We start from the raw sequence: 21503 nt of genomic DNA on the forward strand, positions 1-21503 counted from the left end.
GGCTCAGTCCCATTGAGAGTAGTAGCACATGTTTGGAAGATGGCTGACTGGAATTGGGAATACATGTCTCAATTTGAGAAACCAAATAATGCTAAGGGACCCATACGGTGATCAAACCTGTGACCATGGCCTCATTTGCACCTTGTTTTAACTGAGGTGATAAGGCACGTAGTACCCATAGAAATGGACCGGAATTACTGAATCATACTTCTGTAACATCACAATCTTCCTGGTTTTCAGAATAAAACTTTTTGTGCTTTTGATATAAGTAAATACTCTATAATAAAATACTTGACTAATTTATATGGTAGTATTCATCAGCCTGTAATTTTTTAACCAATAGCCTAGTTATAGAAGTTGTTTTTTTTTTTTTTTTTTTTTTCTGTTCTGGAGCAAGCTCTTGTTTTCCCCTCCTGTCAAATAGAGATTGGACACAAGAGTGAAACGCTTGATTTCACAGATTTGTGTTACTTGAGCCTTTACTTTCCATTTCTCAACTTCACCTTTCCCCAGGATCTGCCTGGAAGTGCCCAAATTGTTTTTTGAATTTCATTTGCCTTCTTTAAGTTAGAGGTAAAATGACTAAGTATTGGGAAGAAAGAAAGGACCAACAGAGTAAAACTACTCCTGAACAGTTTTTTGGCTGTGTTCTCTGAAACAGGAATTACCAAGAGCTATTTAAGATGTGGCTATATATTTTTTTTTACTTTTGAAGGGAAGGGTTCTGTGTTTTGTATGTACATGAGATTGGATTTACTCTAGGAGCCCCTAAATACCATGGTTTGCACTTAAAGATTATAACTGACATATTTAGCAGTACTTTAGTGCTAAGAACATTAAATTGACACCCTTTTTTTCTTTACTGCTAAGAACTAACCCCTTTTAAGAAAAATATCCTCTTTTCTGTTTTAAGAAATAATAAGTCAGTCTACTAAGCAAAGGAATGACTCATGTTTCACATTGAATTTTGCTGGGCTGTCCAGAAGATGAATGAAACATCTTTAACATCAAAGTGTCCATCAGCGATTATTTCATTTGATAAAAAAAAAAAAAAAAGATTTTTTAAAAATTAAGGCACTGTCCCTTCATTTATTGCCTATAACTTGGTGTCATTTTATCCATGGTAGTAGAGATAATACTGATTTAAAATTAGTCTCTAGGAGATAGATGGGTAACATTCTCATCCAGTTACACCATTAGTGGACTCTTCACGTTTGCATAATAAGCTCATGATGTCCTATAACTTCTCTTTAGGAAAATTGGGTGTTGTTTTAGATTAACATTCCTGTTCCCCTTTTAAAAGTTAATTAACATGCAGACCAGACTCATGTCTGGTTAGGGAGTGGATTTTTTTTTTTTTTTTTTTTTACAGTATGAAAAAAATTGATGGTGGGTTTAGTCAAAGTGAACCTGAAGTTAACCTTGGGGCATTTTCAGGGAAAAATAAGATGTCAACTTACTATTCTCAAGATCAGTCATGTATTTCAGTTCCTAAATTGATGTGGGACAGAGACCTATTTGTCAGGTTTAAGGTCAAGCTGTTCATTTCAGTTTTGCCACTGTATCATATGCATTTTAAAAATTCCAAAATCTTTTGCATCCATTTCCCATCTAATAGATATTGTGTACCATTTCACAGGTCTCTGAGAAGTGGATTCATGGAATATGTATTTGCTTATTTACTACTTAAGGTGATGGAAGGCAGTTACAAAAATGAGTAAAAGTTGATTATGAATTGCTTGGCATCTAATGATGAAGTCGAAGCCATTCTCATAAGCCTTGAAGAATTAGACTTGAAGTTTTCTCTGAGTATGAAAAAGGATAAAAAAAATTATTGCATCTTTCACTTGGTTTCTTAAACCCACATGATCCTCTTCAAACACTTAAAAGAGTCCCTTGGTAAACTATGAAACCTCACCAAATTGATTTACTTTGGTAAAATCCTTCCCAGGTGCAATTTGGCATAACAGTTTAACTTTACTTTACACACGATCATTTGTTTACAAAAAAAAAAAAAACAACAAAACTTAGGTAGTGTGGGGTATGCACTCTATAAAGCATACTGGCTTTTACTATGTTTTAAGACTTTTAAACTAGTAGCTTTCCAAATCAGATCTTGAGTTGCAAAATTAAGAAAGCTATTTCTTTTGTCAACAAGAAGACACAACTTACATGTTTTAAAATATAAGTTTATTCTTGCCATTGGTTGCAGGCATTACAGTGATTTAACCCACGGTTGGTAATTACCATGACTCAGGTAAGTTTTGTCACAAACTATGAAGTGCCTAAAATATTTTGCTGGGAAGCCATTTAAGTATCTGGGGCAAAAGTAGGTGTGGGCTGGGGTTTAGAAATTTGAGCTAGTATGTAATCTATTATTTGTGAATGGTACTGCCACGTTGCATTTCCCACAGCACATTCTGCTTATGGAAAGTGTACCAAAGTAACCGTGGGACTCTGGAAAGTAGGGTACTGGGTGGAGGTACTGTTCTCCTTAGCCTTCAACTAAGGGGGTGTCTTCTAGCCATGGCACTTGGCGCTAGACGTATTTCCCTGTGGCTAGGCAGTGACAGGCTTCATCGGGATGGCCCATGACACCAGCTCATTCTGCTTAAAGCAGGTTCTCTTTATCTGCTTTAATTAAGGGAAAAAATAATAGTGTGTTTCCCAAAGTAATGGATGTGTGTCCAAAACTTTGGGTGAAGTATTTTGGGGATGGGGAAGGAACGGACATAGGGAAGAAGCCCTAATTTTCAAAGCCATGTTCTTTTTTTTTTTTTTTTTAAAGACATACACAGTCCTCTTTATTCTTTTTTTTTTTATTTTTACTTATTTATGATAGTCACACACAGAGAGAGAGAGGCAGAGACACAGGCAGAGAGAGAAGCAGGCTCCATGCACCGGGAGCCCGACGTGGGATTCGATCCCGGGTCCCCAGGATCGCGCCCTGGGCCAAAGGCAGGCGCCAAACCGCTGCGCCACCCAGGGATCCCTCAAAGCCATGTTCTACCCCTCTTCTTGATTTTCAAATCTTAAGTGTAAGAAGGGCAGCATGCCTGCCTGCAGCCCTATAGCAGCTGTAGCTTGAAATGCACCCAGCCTATTACTGTCATCAGTTACTAGAAAACAGTCACCAGTTCAGAAACTCGTGAGACCTCAGGGCAGCAGAACAGAACGTGGGATGGAGTGGGCCATGTGAAATACTGGAGACAGGGATTTCTAGAACTTAATTTTATTGTAGTACATTAAGAGTCATGTATGCCAGGAAAGCCAGTAATTATTCATAAGCTTAGTAGTTCACCACAGTTTTAGAAAGCACATAATACATTCAAATAAGGCATTATTTGAATAAAGAATTTTTCTAAAGAATTAAATGTGTCCTGCAATCCTTTTTAAAAGCCTTGGTCCATTCTGAAAGATCAACATTGAATTTTTAAAAATCAAAAGAAAAGTTTTTTCCCACAAAAATACACGAAGAACCACTTGCTGGCATTTATATTTTGAGTGCCTGGGATAACAGGCCGGTGTTCAAAGGCAGTTCATAACAGGTTGTACCAGGACTCGTTGCATCTGATTTAGCACCAAGTAAGAGTAAATATCCCACTGAAGATGTACTGATTTTTTCATCCACCTCTCATCGCCCCACTCTTCCTGCCAGGCCACAGGACATAAGCACGCATCCTTGTTGCCCAACGAAGAAATCAAATTCTCTTCGCTTTTAAAGGGCTACTCAGGCTACACACACAGGTGGAGTTCTTGCCCTGCTGACGGTGGCAAGGAAAGCCAGCAGCTGCCCACTGCTTTCACTAGGAATAAAGTCCTTCAACAAACTCAGTTACCTTCCTGGTCCTTCTTAACCTCTCATGTAAATCCTTTTAATTGCTACTAATTTGATTAGTTTACTAATTTTGATTGTTTACTAATTATGATTGTTAAGCATGTCGGGGAAATTCTCCCCAGGCATAACTGATGTATTTCTACTTCCTGAGGACCCAGTATGCTTGCTTTTATGTAGGGCCATGGGTTTGCTTTTCTTGTATTTTAATTTGTCACTCATCACAGCAGATTTTACATAGTGATCAAAAAGAGAAACTGGCAAGTAGATCCTAAAGCACATACTTCTACTTCTTAACCTGAGTAATAATCTGAAAACACAAGACTAATTACATTTTCTGTTGATAATTCAACCTCAGTGCTTTTGTAAGCACTTCCAATGTCAATTTCTAATAAGTCATTTTTTTCAATACACATGTTCTCAAAACCTGTCATAGGAAAGTAGTATTTTCCTATATGCTAATTTAACACAATTTTATAGCAGACTGAAAATTCTGAATAAACAAAGTTTGTTTATGACATAATAAATACAGTATATACGGTTAAGTTTTTAAGTTTCTTAGTGTAAAGGCAACAGTGAATTTGCATCCTGAAACTAATCTGCATATCTGGTTGCTTGTTTTCTAGAATTTGATAGTGTTTCACAAAACCATGTAACACAGTACTAACGATGCTGGGTTTTGGCATCAGTCTACAACACATTTCTCTGATGAGATACTTTACCGAGTGACATGGAAATGTTTTTAGCTTCTCCAAAGAATAAGAAAATTTTTTATCAACCACTTACTCTTCTGAACAAAAGTTAATATTACTACCAATTGCTCTTTTAATTAGGACATCTGATGTTTTTAAATTACATACCCATAGAAGATACCCTGGGTAGACAAAAAGATGAATCTTAGTATCAGACTCATTTGGCCCATTCTTAATTTCCAGAATGAAATCAGTAGAAGTGAAACTAATATAATTTTCAAAGAATTCATACATGCCAGTCTCAGAACATGGAGCTTCTAAATGCACAGGCGAGGAGTCTCTGCTCATCTTACTGGTGATGTACACTTTTCCTCATGGAGTAACTGATGCTTTCTGGTTTATTTGTGGAACTTTTGTTTGTAGGAAAGCATACACATGGGGCCAGATCTTGTTGGTTTCTGTTCCAGAGAAGGTTTCCAATACTCCCTTTTTCCTAAAGATGACAAAAACAAAACAAAACAAAACACAGTTCTGACTCATTCCTGATGAGGTTTTTCTTTTTTTTTTTTTTTCCAATATTTTACTTATTTATTCATGAGACACATAGAGATAGGCAGAGACACAGGCAGAAGGAGAAGCAGACTCCCTGCAGGGAGCCCGATGTGAGACTCGATCCCAGAACCCCAGGATCACGCCCTGGGCCAAAGGCAGACACTCAACCACTGAGCCACCCAGGTGCCCCCTGATGAGGTTTTTCAAAGTGATTCTTAAAAGATGATGATATGAGGGGTGCCTGGCTGGTTTCAGTGGGTGCAGCATACAACTCAGTCTCAGGTCATGAGTTCGAACCCCACATGGGGGGTGGAAGGAGAGTTGACTTTAAAAAAAATGTGGATTTAGGGGTTTCAGTAAAGTCTGTGATCAAGAGAGAAAGACATTGGTATGGCGTTGGTACACCTAGATTTTAGTTTCGATTGTGTCTTCTGGCTTACAGAAATGGTCACTTGAAAAACCGTAGCACTTACTGAGCATGTGCTCAGTGTCTTAAATATAATAGCTCACGTAATCCTTTCTAAAGTTCATATTCCTTGTTTTACTGATAAAACAATGTGTTAGAAAGTAAGGTTAACAGCCCAGATCACTAAACTGGTAGTAGGCTTCCAAACATGGGGCATGTCAGACACCCATGGAGCTCTCAGTCTACTTAATCACTTGCAAAACTACTTCCTAATATTTGATTATGCTTCCTTCTTTTTGCCTGGGTTTATTTTTTTTCCTCTTATGCTATCCTTTTTGAATTTTGGGGGAAATGGTAACAAAAAGTGTTTTCATTGTCTTTCTCCCCCAGATTTGTCTGGCATGCCCCCACACCGGCAGCCAATCTCTGTTTACTCCTGGGAGTAAGGCAGTCAGCAGGATCAGAATCCCAGAAACACATACACCACCCTCCAGATCCCCTCCTCCCCTAATTCACACACAGTGTCTTTAAGTCTGCAGAAGAGCAACTGAGGAACTCTGGCTTCTTTCTAAAAACAGAATCAGTCCTACCTCTGCAACCTTTCACTTGATTTTCAAAAGCTTCCCGAGGGCAAAAGCATTGCTCTCTTGATATTTCATAAAATTTCCCAGAATTAAGACTAGTAACTCCTATTGTTGGGGCACCCGGGTGGCTTAGTCCAATAAGCATCTGACTCTTGGTTTCGGCTCAAGTCATGATCTGGGAGCCATGAGATCGAGTCCTGCATCAGGCTCCCTGCTCAGCACGGACTCTGTATGTCCATCTCCCTCTGCTCCTCCCCCACATCTGTACTCACTCTCTCATAAATAAATAAAATCGTAAAAAAAAAAAAAAAATAAAAGTTCCATGGACTTTTTGCTAAGAAACATCTGCTAAGCAGGGCCACTATGTAGAAATGCTGTATTCTCTACATAATCAGAAACACACACACACCCCAAATTCACAGGCATCTTGTCAAGTTTTCAAGAGAACAAGGTTCCTAACTGCTGTGTCCACTTGAAGGGCCGGTATCACAAGTGAGTTAATAATTGAGGGTACAAGTGCAGGCACCTAGACAATCCTAGACTGTACCTTGGTCACACATTTGTCATTTTAATTTCTCTGTAATAAAACCAGCCTCACCTCTAGGTCCTCTAAAGAGTGGAACTTCGTGTTGTTTGTTAACACAGACCTAATCACTGCTGAAAGCGATTTAAAAACAATACAACTGTCAGTATTTTAAAATAATAATGCTGATTACCACTGAAGTTGCAAATACCACCACTTTCTGGGTTTGGTTAAGTCCAACCTGAGGTCCAGTGCTGGAGTTTAGAAGGAACAGCTTCAGTTAACGGCAAGAGGTAGCAAAAGCTGGAAGCCTGGAAACACAGGGTGTCTCCAGCTCAGGTCATGATCTCAGGGTCCTGGGATGAGCCCCTACGTCAGGCTCCCTGCTCAGCAGGGAATCTGCTTCTTCCTCTCCCTCTGCCCCTCCGCCTGCTCATGCTCTCTAATGAATAAAATCTTTAAAAATATAAAAGACTAGGGGAAGCCCCGGTGGCTCCGCGGTTTAGCACATCCATCAGCCCAGGGCGTGATCCTGGAGTCCTGGGATCAAGTCCCACATCGGGCTCTCTGTATGGAGCCTGCTTCTCCCTCTGCCTGTGTCTCTGCCCCTCTCTCTCTCTCTGTCTCATGAATAAATAAATAAAATCTTTAAAAATAAATAAAAGACTAGGGTATCTCCTAAGACAGGGACCCTGATTCTAGGCTTCCTCTCTGCAGCCGTCCCAACACGCCCCCACCTCCCACATTTGGACAGAAGAAAGTTATTACCCCCCTCCTGCTGCTGCATGGTCACCTCTGTGAAGGGGCCTCACACTGTTTTTATCAGCCCAACAACTATGCGTTCTCCCTTCTGGTTACTTTTGAGTGAATAACAAAACCCCCGTTTGGAAAACATCATCTTCACCACACTCAGTCCATGAGTTTTGGTTTGGGAGTGGAGTCACTCCCCAGCTTCCAGGATGGACGTGATCAGAGATAATTGGATCCGACTCCAGGACTTGTGGTAAAATTCTTTTTTCTGGTCAGTAGCTGAACTGGTAGAAGACAAGCTGGGGTGCTGAGGGGCTCACACGGAGGCAGCCCACCTGAGATCGAAGCCAACGTAGAAAAGTGGAGCTGAACGTGACCGAGGCCCTGTGGTGCTATCTGAACGCCTGGACCCAGGATTGACCTTTGGACTTTGTAGTAAGAACAAATTCCCATTTTGCTGAAGTTAGCGTGAATTAGGTTCCTGACTGATAGAAGCATATCGTGTTGTATGGAAACTACAATTTACCCCGCTATCTACCTCACCCACACAGAGCAGGTGTGATTGATTGCCTGGGGCCAGGCCTTGACCTATGTAGACCATCGCCCAGGACAGTGTCAGCAGAATAGTAACAGCAACTCCCATCGAGTGATTTATTAGTGCCAGGGTTGCAGTAATAAGGCTTTATGTGGATTCTCGCAATCCCCTTCACAGCCATATACAGTAGGTACTACTCAATATTGCTCTGACTCAATGCATGAAGAGTTTGTGGCGCAAAGGAGCCACGCACACAGCTGGTAACCTGAAGAGCCAAGCTCATTCCATAAACCACAGAGTTATGGTACCAGCTACCGTAGAAAGTGAGTTGCCAACTCCCTTGTCATTTCCCCATTCAGAAAGTACTACTTTAGAACAGCTTGGAGACTATGGCTTCAGAGGTCACTACAAACCGACCCCAGCACAACACCACCAGGAGCAGCCAGTGTTCACTCTGCATCAGACACAACTCTGGGAGTCACTCATAGTAACGCACTCTGCCCACCCTCTATTTTTACCCAACTTTAAGCAAGAAGTTAAGACCAAGGTAATAGGGGCGCCTGGGTGGCTCAGTCAGTTAAGCATCTGCCTTCGGCTCAGGTCATGGGCCCAGGATCCTAGGATCAAGCCCCGTGTTGGCCTCCCTGCTCAGCAGTGAACCTGCTTTGCTCTCTCCCTGCTTGTGTGCTCACTGTCACACTCTCTCTCTCTCAAATAAAAAATAAATACGACCAAGTTAATCAACAATGAGCTGGGATTTGAACTCAGGCAGTCGGGTTCCAGAATCTGCTCCCACTGCAGCACTGCGCGTGTTGACACTGCATCCCCGTCCAGCTAGTGAATGTGAAGGGAAACGAGATGCAATCACTCCTGCGTGACCAGAGGGGAAACACTGAGTACGGGGACTGCACTGTTCCTTAGCCCGAGTCTTATATTTATTCAGGACAGCTCCAGTACCTGTCATGGATATGAATTCCCTAAGGAGCAAATAAAATTGTATTTGAACACAAGCTCTTCAAGACTATCGGCCAAGTAAATGACCTGAGGACAGGCTGCCATCTGAGGCCTCCATATGTCCTCTAATGGCCCAGGGAGTGAGCATCATGAGACTCGTGCCCCCAGCACTCAGTGCAGCCCTCCCTCTCCCTGACAGCAGAGCTCGGGTGTCACTGGCCCGCTCCCAGCTCCCGAATGGGCAGGAACATAGGCCTAAAACAGTGCAAAGCGTCCCCTGACCACAGTGGCCATTCAATGTGGTGTCATCTTGGTGACACGTGGGGCTTCTGTTCACTTGGGGGGAAGCTGACCCCTCCGCCCCCCATGAAAGAGGATGCCCTGCCCATTCCTGGCAACTCTGTGCAACATGCAGGGGTCTAAGGACACAGCCAATATGAATTCTGATCAAACCCTGTGGTGCCAAAGCCCAGCCTGCCTTCTGGACTTCTCTGTCATACACACTAATACATCTCTACCCATCAAATCAATTTGAATGGACTCTTCTGGTATTTTTGCAGTTCAGCTGTAAAGCAGGGGCAAACACTGACTTAGTGTTTCATCACGTCAGGCACGTTCTGAAAACCGACAAACTCACCGGTAATATTCCAGGACCGGCTGTGTTTGTACTTCATAAGCCTTGAGTCTCTTGACAACCGTCTCTGGCTTGTCATCATCCCGCTGAATGAGAGGCTCCCCTGTCAGGTCATCAATGCCCTAAACAAGTGTCACCAGAGGCTGGTGTCAGACATCTCACCTCTGAAGCAGATCTTTATAAGCAGTTCAGTGATTCTTAAGCCTCTCTGTGCCAGCAGCAAGCACAACAGCATGCTTTTTAAGTAAACAGAGTCAAACCCAAACACAGCACAGACCATGGCCATGCAGTATCATCTCCCGTATCGGGCCTTAGAGTAAAAGGATTTCTAAGCAGCCTCTCAGTAATTTCATATACAAAAGGATTCAGGGACAGCCTGGGAACCCCAACTGCAACTCCCTAAATAAGCCAAAGTGGTCTCTAATCCTTCTTACCCCCACTCCTAACATCCTCCCCAGCACCAAGCAGGAAATGGCAAATGCTTGTGCAGGAGTCACAGACCCCCATTGTTCCCAAGGGGTTTCCTTTACCAGCAAGCTGGGTGGATGCACAGGGCTCAACGGGAGCCGAGAACATTCCCTCAGGAACAGGCGCCACAAAGCTTAGGTCTGTGTGGACGAGAGGGATCAGAGATGGTCTGTGCCATCCCACTACTGACCACGGCTTTGGGAGGGTTGAATTCGATGTTGTAGACTCGGCCGCTGGCCGGATGAATCCAGCGCGCGGTGAGACGCTGCTTAATGACTTCAAAGGGCACGTTCAGATTAATCACTGTGTCTATCTGATAAGCTCCATCCAGGGCTTCTGCCTGTGGAAGTGTCCTTGGAAAACCTATTTTATAAATTAAAAAAAAAAAAAAAAAAGAATAAAGGGAGGGCGGGTGGGTCGAAGAAGGAAGAGAATTAGTTCATGTTGAATAATCTGGAAAAAAGCAGTAGTATCAGGCAGGCTGATCACAGCTGCAGGACGACCATGATGGTGGTTAATTTTATGTGTCAAATTACCTGGACCCATGGGGAGCCTGGACACTGGTCAAACATTATTTGAGGTGTGTCTGTGAGACTGTTTTGGAATGAGAGTAACATTTAAATCAGGAGACTGAGTAAAGTAGATTGTCTTCCTGATATGGGTGGGCCTCATCTAACCCACTGAAGCCTTGGACGGATGGAAAAGGCTGACCATCCCCCCAGTAAGGGGGAGTTCCTCCTGCTTGACTGCCCAGAGCTGAGACATTAGCTTTTTCCTGCCTCCAACTCAAACTGAAGCCAGTTCCTCCTGGGCTGTAAGCCTGCTGGTCTTCAGATGAGCCAGACCACCCATCAGTCACCCTGAAGATCTTGGGACCTGTCAGCCTTCATTATCATGTGAGCCAATTCCTTAAAATAAATCCCTCTCTTTCTCTCTTCAAAAACTAAAAGCCAACCTATCCTCAAAGATCCCGCCACACCTCTAGCTGGGGAAAGTTTATAGCTGAATGAGAATCACTTTCTACCCTTCCTTCCTCCTCCTCATAAAATATTCTCAAAGGAGGATGAAGGAACTGGTCACATCTGAAGGGAGCATAGAGATAATCATGCTTCTGTCTTTCCCTTCAGATGAAGAAGCAGGCCTAGAGGAGAGGACTACCCCAAGGCCTCAGTGTGGTGAATGACAGCACTCGGGCCCCTGCCCACCAGCTGTGTGTCTGTAGCCACAAAATGCTCCTCCTCTGGCCACGCTCGTCATTCTGGGCAGCTGAAATGCTCCTAACACGCCTTACCATCCAATAGCCAGCTATATTGGGTGAGGTTTTTCAGCTCATGAAGGGCCAGCCGTGTCATGACATCATCCGGGATGAGCTTCCCTTGGTCAATGAAAGTCTTGGCTAACACACCAATTTCTACAGCACAGAAGAAAGAAAAAAACTTGTCAGCAAGCACATTTATTTTATCCATTCCAGGCCCCTAGGAAGCCACTAGCCCAGAGAGCAACTCCGGATAGCACCCTTATATGAAAATGTGCGTTGTCAACTCTTGCAATTAACAGAGAAGTTACAAAATAATCTATACCTACTTCAACGTCTCCATTATATAAAAATACATAAGTGCAAATGTAGAGACAGAAAAAATCATAGAAAGCTATAGACACCGTCATTAACAGCAGTCATCTCTGTGTGATATAAGTGATTTTTCAATATATCTGCACTGCTCTATATTTTGTAAATTTTCTATCAGAAAAAAAAATACAGAATAGAAATTTTTTTTAAGATTTAAAAAATTTATTTATTCATGAAAGACACAGAGAGGAGGGATCCCTGGGTGGTGCAGCGGTTTAGCGCCTGCCTTTGGCCCAGGGCGTGATCCTGGAGACCCGGGATCGAATCCCATGTCGGGCGCCCAGTGCATGGAGCCTGCTTCTCCCTCTGCCTGTGTCTCTGCTTCTCTCTCTCTCTCTCTGTGACTATCATAAATAAATAAATAAAAATCTTTAAAAAAAAGAAAAGATACCCTGATCTTCTCACATCTGCTCCACACTGTATCAGATTTTAGCCAGGGTACTTAGTCCAGAAAAAGAAATAAAAGGCATCCAGAAAGGAAAAAAGTAAAACTCTGTTTGCAGGGCAGCCCGAGTGCCTCGGCAGTTTGGCGCTGCCTTCAGCCCAGGGCCTGATCCTGGAGACCCAGGATCGAGCCCCATGTTGGGCTCCCTGCATGGAGCCTGCTTCTCCCTCTGCCTGTGTCTCTGCCTCTCTCTCTCTGTGTCTCTCATGAATAAATAAATAAATAAAACCTTTAAAAAAAAAAAACTGTTTGCAGATGAGATGATTTTCTATATAGAAAATCCTAGAGTCCACTGAAAAACTGTTAGAGCTAATAAATGAGTTCAGCAAAGTTGAGGATACAAGATCAAAATACAAATATAGGGATCCCTGGGTGGCGCAGCGGTTTAGCGCCTGCCTTTGGCCCAGGGTGCGATCCTGGAGACCCGGGATCGAATCCCATGTTGTGCTCCCGGTGCATGGAGCCTGCTTCTCCCTCTGCCTATGTCTTTGCCTCTCTCTCTCTCTCACTGTGTGCCTATCATAAATAAAATAAAACATAAAATAAAATACAAATATATAGCCTGAACAGTCTGAAAATAAAATTAAGAAAATAATTCCATTCACAATTACATAAAAAATAATTAAAAACTTAGAAAAACATTTTTTAAGTGTAAAATGGGCCATCAGAAAACTACATTTTTTTTTTTTATTCATGAGAGACAGAGAGAGAGACAGAGAGGCAGAGACACAGGCAGAGGGAGAAGCAGGCTCCACGCAGGGAGCCTGACCTGGGACTCGATCTTGGGTCTACAGGACCATGCCCTGGGCCGAAGGCAGCGCCAAACCACTGAGCCACCAGGATTGCCCTGAAAACTACATTGTTGGAAAAAAAAAGACAACCTAACTAAATGGAGATTTAATCCATTTCATATTTGTGGATTAGAAAAATTAATATTGGGCAGCCCGGGTGGCTCAGCGGTTTAGTGCCGCCTTCCGCCCAGGGCGTGATCCTGGAGACCCGGGATCGAGTCCCACATCCCGCTCCCTACATGGAGCCTGTTTCTCCCTCTGCCTGTGTCTCTGCCTCTCTTTCTGTGTGTGTCTCTCATGAATAAATAAATAAAATCTTTAAAAAAATTAATATTAAGAGAATCTGTCTCCAAAAATGGCTAACAGATTTAATGCACTCCTATCGAAATCCCAGCTGCATCTCTGCACCCACATCAGGCTCCCTGCATGGAGCCTGTGTCTCTGTCTCTCTATGTCTGTGTCTCTCATGAATAAATAAATAAAATATTTTTTAAAAAAAGCAATAGACCTACAGATTAACGGAACAGAAATGAGACTCCAGAAATTACCCTTTACCCTTACCATCAATCGGTTTTCGACAAGAATACCAAGACAATTCAATAGGGGAAAGAATAATCTTTTTAACAAATGGTGCTGGGAAAACTGAGTATCCAATAACAAGAGAATAAAGTTGGACCTCTACCTCACAGCATATACAAAAAGTAGCATCAATCAGACCTAGAGGTTTGAGCTAAAACTACAAAACTCTTAAAACATAGGCATAAATCTTCATGACTCTTCATCAGGCGGTGGTTTCTTAGACATGAAGCCAAAAATACAATCAACCAGAAAAAAAAAAAAACTGGATTCATTAAAATTAAAAAAACTTTATCCTTCAAAGAGCACCACAAAAGTGAAAAGACAATTCACTGAATGAAAGAAAATGTTTGTAAATCCTATATCTCATAAGGAACTTGTATTCTGAATATCTAAAGAATTCTTACAACAATAAAAGACGTAATTCATACACAAAAAAAGACAATCCATTTTTTTAAATGGGGAAAGGATCCGAATATAAAAAGATAAACAAAAACCCAATGAGCACATGGAAAGATGCTCAACATGGTTAGTCATTAAGGAAATACAAATGGAAACCACAATGAGATACCATTTCACACCCACCAGGATGACTGTAGTCAAAGAGGCTGATAATAACAAGTGTTGACAAGAATGCTGAGAAACTGAAACCCTCCTATATTGCTAGTAGGGTTTTAAATGCTGTAGCCAAATGGAAAAATACTGTGGCAGTTTTCAAATGTTAAAAAGAGTTACCATCTTACCTACCAACTGGATGCCAAAGTATGAACAAACACACACACACATACAAACATCCAAGAGAAATTAAGAGAGACATCTATACAAAAACTTATAAATGACTGTTCAAAGCAACATTATTCACAATAGCTGAAAATGGAAAACTCAAACGTCCGCCAAGTGATGAATGGATAAATAAAATGTGATAGATCCACATAAAATTACATTATTCAGCCATAAAAAGAAATGAAGTACTGATATGTTACAAAGTATAAGAACTTGAAAACATTAAGCGAAAGAAGCCACAGACACAAAAGACCACATACTGTATCATTCCATTTGTATGAAATATTTAGAATATGCAAATCTGTAGGGAGAGAAGCAAGATTAGTGGTTGCCTCCAGCTGGGAGCCATGGGGAAAATGAAGAGTGACTGTTCCTGCAAAAGGGTTTCTTTTTGGGGTGATAAAATTATAGATTTTTAAAAGATTGTATTTATTTATTTGGGGGAAGGAAGGGCAGAGGGAGAATCCCAAGCAGATTCACGCTGAACACAGAGCCTAACTAAAGGCTTGATCTCACAACCCTGAGATCATGACCTTAAACTAAAACCAAGAGTCAGATGTTTAACCCACCAAACCACCCAAGCACCCCAATAGAAATACCCAAAATTGACTGTGGTGATGGTTACACAGCTCTGGATATACTAAAAGCACTGAATTAGATACTTTAAAGGGGCTAATTTTTATGGTATATGAATTATATCTCAACAGATTTTTTTCACTAGTTATTTTTAGCGCCCTGGGCTGAAGGTAGCGCTAAACAGCTGAGCCACCAGGGTTGCCCCCAACAACTATTTTTAATTTTTTTATTTTTTTTAATTGGAGTTCAATTTGCCAACATATAGCATAAGACCCAGTGCTCATCCAGCCAAGTGCCCCTGTCAGTGACCATCACCCAGTCACCCCAATCCCCCACCCACCTCCTCTTCCACTATCCCTTGTTCATTTCCCAGAGTTTTTTAAAGGAAAGATTAAAAAAATGCTGGGTAAGCGAGACGCCTGCGTGACTCAGCAGTTGAGCTTCTGCCTTTGGCTCAAGTCGTGATCCCGGGGTCCTGGGACAGAGTCCCACATTGAGCTCCCTGCAGGGAGCCTACTTCTCCCTCTTCTGTGTCTCTGCCTCTCTCTCTGTGTGTCTCTCATAAATAAATAAATAAATAAAATCTTAAAAAAAAAAAAAAAGAAAGAAAGAAAAAGAAATGCTGGATAAGCAAAAGAAAAAAGCCTCTCAATCCTGTCACTACCCAGAGTAAATAATTCTTAAAACTGATAATCTTAAAAACTTCCAAATTTTTAAAATTTTGTAAATAGATAGCCCTGTGCATAATCTAATAACCTTCTTCATTTATCCCTAACAATGATCTATACCAATTAACGCTGATCCGGGCACCTTGGTGGGTGGTCAGGCCATTAAGTGACTGACTCTTGATCTCAGGGTTCTGAGTTCAAGCCCCATGTTAAACAAACAAATAAGTAAATTGGGATTGATTGCTAGTAGGTTTGAGTTTTCTTTGGGGGGTCATGAAAATGTCCTAAAATTGACTGTGGTAGCGGTCGCACAACTCCATGCATATCCTAAAGTCCATTAAATTGTAAACTTTAGGGGCACCTGGGTGGCTTTTTCAGTGAAGTGTCTGTCTTCAGGTCATGATCTCAGGGTCCTGGGATTGAGTCCTGCATCATGCTCCCTGCATGCTTCTCCCTCTCCTTCTGTGATCTCTCTCACTCTCAAATAAATAAAGAAAATCTTAAAAAAAATAATAATTGTAAACTTCAAGTGGGTTATATGGCATATGAATTAGATCTCAATAAAACTGTCAAAAATGAGGCAATCTTTACAAAAAGCACTATTATCAAAGGTACAGGGCAGTATTACCATTTGCTGTCATTTGTGTAAGATAAAGAGGGAAGAACAGGTAAACACTTGGTTGCATATACATGAAGGATCTTTTTTGACTGAATGCCCTTTTATATTTTTTGGAATTTCAAACCATGTAATGTAAATGTATTGCCTCTTACAAATTCGGGTGTGGGGTGGGTTTTTATTTATTTTTTTGCCATTACGAAAATAATTGTCCCTACTGTCAACATCATTCTAAATAGGTGCATCTGTGCTGCACAGGTGGCCATAATAAAAGTTTTGTTAGAGAATCTTGGGAGCTGACGGAGACACAGAAGATTATCCACTGAGTTCAGCTCCCCCAACATACAGATGAGCACAAATGACATTCAGAAGGATCAGCCATCTAGGGCAGGGTTCCATCTTTGAGAAGCACTAAGCCACAAGGCAGTTTCTCAAACTCTGGGCAATCCCTTGGCAACCTCACAATTTCTGCCCCAGCCAGACTGTTAGTTACTGCATACCGTTCTTCAAAGGGATCCAGCTTTTTTAAAAAAAAAAAAAAAAAAAAAGATTTTATTCATTTATTCATGAGAGAGACACAGAGAGAGGCAGGAACACAGGCAGAGGGAGAAGAAGGCTCCCTGCGGGGAGCCCCATGAGGGACTCGGTCCTAGGACCCCAGGATCATGACCTACGGCCGAAGGCAGACGCTCAACCAGAGTCACCCAGGTGCCCCCGGGATTCAGATTTTTAAATTAACAAATTATAATGATCATAAGATTAAAGGTTTGGTGTATTTGTTGCTTTTCAAATATCCTTTGAAGTAAATAGATTAAAAAATTGTGCCCCCCTAGAATGATCTCATGAACATCAACACTGCAGAAGGAAAAGTGTTTAACTAGCGAGACCTGAGCATTCACCCTGGTCTCCCGGTAACTGCTGTTTATAAATGAGCAGGTTCTTCAACCTCTCCTGAGCTCAGTTTCTTATCTTTCTTTAATCTAGAGGGCTGGCCTAATGTCTAAGGGTCATCCAGCTCTTGACTCTGAGGTCCGTGCTGAGCCACCATTACTCTACTGTCAACAGGTTGCCCAGGGTGTCCTGTGTCTAATCACATACTCTGGATTTATTTATTTATTTTTTTAGGTTGATTTATTTTTAAAAAGATTACATTTATTCATTTGAAAGAAAGAGTACAAACAGAGGGAAGGGCAGAGAGAGAAGCAGGCTCCCTGCTGAGCAGGGAGCCCTCAGGGCTTGATCCCAGGACCCTAGGATCTTGACCAGAACAGGAAGGCAGACGCTTAACAGGCTGAGCCACCCAGGCGCCTTCTCCGGATTGATTTTAAACTTTGGCTATAAAATACAGCTCTAGGTTATAAAACACAGCACCCTCATGAAATAGTGGTTTGAGAGTAAATCGGTACTCTCCTTCTGCAGCAATATTTGACAGTCCCACATTATAGAGAATTCTAAACTAAGGATTTCATATTGCTGCCAAATGTTCATGAACAAAGACAGTCATAGCATTATTTATTACAGGAAAGAATGGTTAACAACATAAATGTCCAAAGACAGGAAAATGCTAAAGTTAAATATCATTTTCAAGACTGCTTCTTGATGTGTTGACATGCTCACAAGTGAGAAAAAAACAGTATATGAGCAAACACTTAGAATGCAACAATTTTGCAAATACATACAAATGCAATGGAGAAAAGACAAAGAAAAAAGCATATAAGGCACTAAAAAGTTAATTATAATTCTTTGTTTCTAGTTAAAATTAGTATTTTAATTCTTTTTTTATATTATTCTCATATGTATTTCTTCCTTTATAATAAATATGCTTTTAGTATCAGAAAACAAAACACTGTGTTTAATAAAAGACTACACCTCTTTTTTGGCTCAGATCCTGTGGGTAACAGCCAATTCCACTTTAAAAAAAAAAAAAAAAACAGAAGAGAAAAATATTTACTGAGACTATTTTCTTAGTCCTGAGATACAGAACACCTGTAATAACAATCTCCTGACACCTCCCCTAAGGTCTATTCTCTGTTTTCTTTCTTAAAGAACTGCCTTCTTAAAAGACCTTTAAAGAAGGAACTGGCGGGATCCCTGGGTGGTGCAGCGGTTTGGCGCCTGCCTTGGGCCCAGGGCGCGATCCTGGAGACCCGGGATCGAACCCCACGTCAGGCTCCCGGTGCGTGGAGCCTGCTTCTCCCTCTGCCTGTGCCTCTCTCTCTCTGCATGACTATCGTAAATAAAAAAAAAAAAAAAGAAGAAGAAGAAGGAACTGGCAGGCGAGCCCGTTTCCACGGATGCTCTCCTCTCTCTTTCTCCACATGGAGCCAGAAAGAGAACAACCGACTGGTCCGGGGATGTTAAGGATAAACAGCATTGTTTCTCAATTCTGAAAAAAGGCCTACTTAATTGGCTTTAGATTTAATTTTTAAAATGTTTTATATTTTCACAAATGTACGGAACCTTAACTCTGCCAAAAGTTTCTTTATTTTTTTTTAAATTTTTTTTTTCAAAAGTTTCTTTAACCCCTAGGTTATACCTCACTGCTCAATTATTTTTCAGAGAATCCCTGACACATTCTTTACCCCTTCCCACTTTGGGTAACCTTACCCCCCACCAGGTGGAGGCTATTTGTTACCTAACTACTTAAGTATGTTGCATCAAGAACGTTTAGCAACCAAGCCAAAAAATTTAACCTTTTGAAGAAGTGGTAACTAAAAGACAAAACACTGTATTTTTTTTAAAAAAAGATCAATGTTAGAAGAGAAAAATAAAAGCGGTAATTTGCCAGACTAGCTGCTGGAGGGAAAGAAGTCCAAGAGACAAACAAAAAACATGGAGGCGGTTCTTTGTTTTCCACTTATATTTTGAAACAGACAAAAAATCCCACCTCGAGATGATCTAGATTCAGCTAATAGACACCTATACAAACATGAGCAGAATGAAATAGGTTTTTATGTTCTGATGTGGAAATATATCCTAGATATAAAGTGAAAATGTGCTGGTGCACAATACATAAATACATAGTATGACTGCATATTGCATAAAATAAGGGCCGTGTGTGTGTGTGTGTTTGTACACAAATACACATTTCTAAAAGGGAACCCAAGGCCCTGTTCTCCTATGAAGAATGAGACTGAGGCAGGGAATGAGAGAGTTGGCTTTACTTTTCGTTTCATGGACTTCTGTCCTTTTTCCAATCCTTTTATTTTTTATGATAGTCACAGACAGAGAAAGAGAGAGAGGCAGAGACATAGACAGAGGGAGAAGCAGGCTCCATGCACCGGGAGCCCGACGTGGGATTCGATCCCGGGTCTCCAGGATCGCGCCCTGGGCCAAAGGCAGGCGCCAACCGCTGCGCCACCCAGGGATCCCCTCCAATCCTTTTCTTACCCTGTACAATTACTGCTGTAATTTTTTTAAAAGGAGGTTCAAAACGAGTTCTGTTTTGGAAAATAAAGGTCAACACCTTTGAGGAAAAAAAAAAAAAAACTCATCTTACTGTTGATTTTTTAAAAATCGCTCCCTTGGGGGATCCCTGGGTGGCGCAGCGGTTTGGCGCCTGCCTTTGGCCCAGGGCGCGATCCTGGAGACCCGGGATCGAATCCCGCATCGGGCTCCCGGTGCATGGAGCCTGCTTCTCCCTCTGCCTGTGTCTCTGCCTCTCTCTCTCTCTCTCTGTGTGTGACTATCATAAATAAATAAAAATTTAAAAAAAATCGCTCCCTTGGGGCCCTGGGTCGCTTAGCCGGTAGAGCCTGAGAATCTCTATTTCTGGTCTAGGGCTGTGAGTTCAAGCCCCACGTTGGGTGTACAAACTAAAATTTTTTTAATTAAATAAAAAACCAGCTTTCTTTTTTTTTTTTAAACAGCTTTCTTAAGATATAATTTGCATAACAAAACTTATCCATTGTAAAGTATAGAAACTGTTGACTTGGAGTTGGTGCTGAGTTATAAAAATTTATCTGGCATGAGAAACAAAACAATCTTTCAGATTCATAAGAATAGCTTTCTTGTCTAAGAAGTCCCTGGGGTATCAAAGATCTAAGCCAATTTTGTGAGTGCAACAAGCATAAATAATAGCCAGCCTTCAGATTTCGGAGAAAGGCTGGAACCAGAAAATCCCAGAGTTTAACCAAAAAAAGAGAGAGAGAGAGAGAGAGAGAGAGAGAGAAAGGAAGTTAGAAAAAAGAAAGAGAAAGGGAAGGAAGTAAAAAGGAAAAAAAAAAAAAAAGAAAGCAAGCAAGCAAGCAGGAAGGAAGAGAAAAAAAAGGAAGAGCGAAACCTTCAGGTCAAACTTCAACTCTCCGGGTGAAAGGGCGCGCGGAGGAGAGGCCGCGGTTCCTACGGGAGCAGCAGCGCCCGGACCGGGACGCGCCTCTCACCCTAATCTCTGAACTTCGAACCTGTCCTAACTCTCCGACGGTAACGATAACCCGCCCAAAGCTGCCCCGGGGCCTGGAGCTCTCAGGGCGCAATTGCTCAACTGCCTGAGGTCTCTCCTGGGGGGGGGGGGGGATGCGGCGGCCGCACCACCGGACCTGCATCCGAGGACCCGCACCCGGGCCCCGCCTCCCCAGGACCCGCACCCCGGAGCCCCGCCTCTCCAGGACCCGCACCCGGGCCCCGCCTCCCCCGACCGGCACCCGGGCCCCGCTTCCCCTCCCGCTCCTCGGGGCCCCGCATCCCCAGGACCCGCACCCCGGGGCCCCGCATCCCCAGGACCCGCACCCCGGGGCCCCGCCTCCCCAGGACCCGCACCCCGGAGCCCCGCATCCCTTCCCGCATCCCGGGCCCCGCTTCCCCTCCCGCTCCTCGGGGCCCCGCATCCCCAGGACCCGCACCCCGGGGCCCCGCATCCCCAGGACCCGCACCCGGGCCCCGCCTCCTCCGACCCGCACCCGGGCCCCGCTTCCCCTCCCGCACCCCGGCGCCCCGCATCCCCAGGACCCGCACCCCGGGGCCCCGCCTCCCCTCCCGCTCTCCCCCGCCCGGGCTCCCACCTGTGCCCCGAAGCATGTTGTCCCGGAGCAGGTCTCCGCTGGAGAGGTGCTTCAGCGCGAAGTGCTTGGTGATGCGCGACGACACGGTGCCCTTGCCGGAGCCCGGCGCCCCCATGATCACGGCGCGCAGCAGCCGCGCGGACGCCCCCATGGCCGCAGGGAGCCGGGCCGCGCGCGGGGGCTCCGGCCTGGCTGCGCGCTCGCGGGGCTGCGCCGTGCGGGGCGGCGGGCGGACAGCGCTGCGCGCAGGGGGCGGGCGCGGCGCCCGGGCGCTCCCGGAAGTGAGGCGGCGGCCCCCGCGGCCGCCCCGCCCGCCCCGCCCGCCCCGGCGCCAGCCCCGCGGAGACCCGGCGCCCCTGCCGCGCGCCCCTCGCCGCCGCCTCCGCGAGCCCGGCCCGCGCCCCCCCCCGCGGCGCCCCCTGCCGGCCCCCGCCTCGCTCGGGCCCACCCCGCCCGCCCCGGCGCCCCCTCGTGCCCCCCCCCCGGCC

At 43.6% G+C, this 21503-nt stretch overlaps 1 protein-coding gene across 1 annotated transcript; it reads right to left on the reverse strand.

Annotated features, from left to right (window-relative positions):
• Positions 1 to 3216: 3216 nt before the first annotated feature.
• AK3 (adenylate kinase 3) lies at positions 3217 to 21260 on the reverse strand. The gene is made up of 5 exons (XM_055310552.1): positions 21016 to 21260; positions 11225 to 11344; positions 10124 to 10296; positions 9469 to 9587; positions 3217 to 5020 (listed from the first exon to the last, which is right to left on the reverse strand). Exons 1-5 carry the CDS (start codon positions 21164 to 21166, stop codon positions 4900 to 4902), a joined length of 684 nt encoding a protein of 227 aa, XP_055166527.1. The 5' UTR covers positions 21167 to 21260; the 3' UTR covers positions 3217 to 4899.
• Positions 21261 to 21503: the final 243 nt, after the last annotated feature.

The sequence above is a fragment of the Nyctereutes procyonoides genome, unplaced genomic scaffold, assembly GCF_905146905.1.
Source record: "Nyctereutes procyonoides isolate TBG_1078 unplaced genomic scaffold, NYPRO_anot_genome, whole genome shotgun sequence".
In the NCBI taxonomy this organism is placed as follows: domain Eukaryota; kingdom Metazoa; phylum Chordata; class Mammalia; order Carnivora; family Canidae; genus Nyctereutes; species Nyctereutes procyonoides.

What these genes read in the sequence shown, in the direction of transcription:
- AK3 (XM_055310552.1), bottom strand. Translation starts at nt 21,166, where the DNA reads ATGGGGGCGTCCGCGCGGCTGCTGCGCGCCGTGATCATGGGGGCGCCG. An exon ending in TCAACCCTCCCAAAGCCGTG is followed by an intron (nt 9,588 to 10,123) that starts GTCAGTAGTGGG and finishes ACACTTGTTTAG; the next exon opens with GGCATTGATGACCTGACAGG. An exon ending in CCGGTCCTGGAATATTACCG is followed by an intron (nt 5,021 to 9,468) that starts GTGAGTTTGTCG and finishes TGTCATCTTTAG; the next exon opens with GAAAAAGGGAGTATTGGAAA.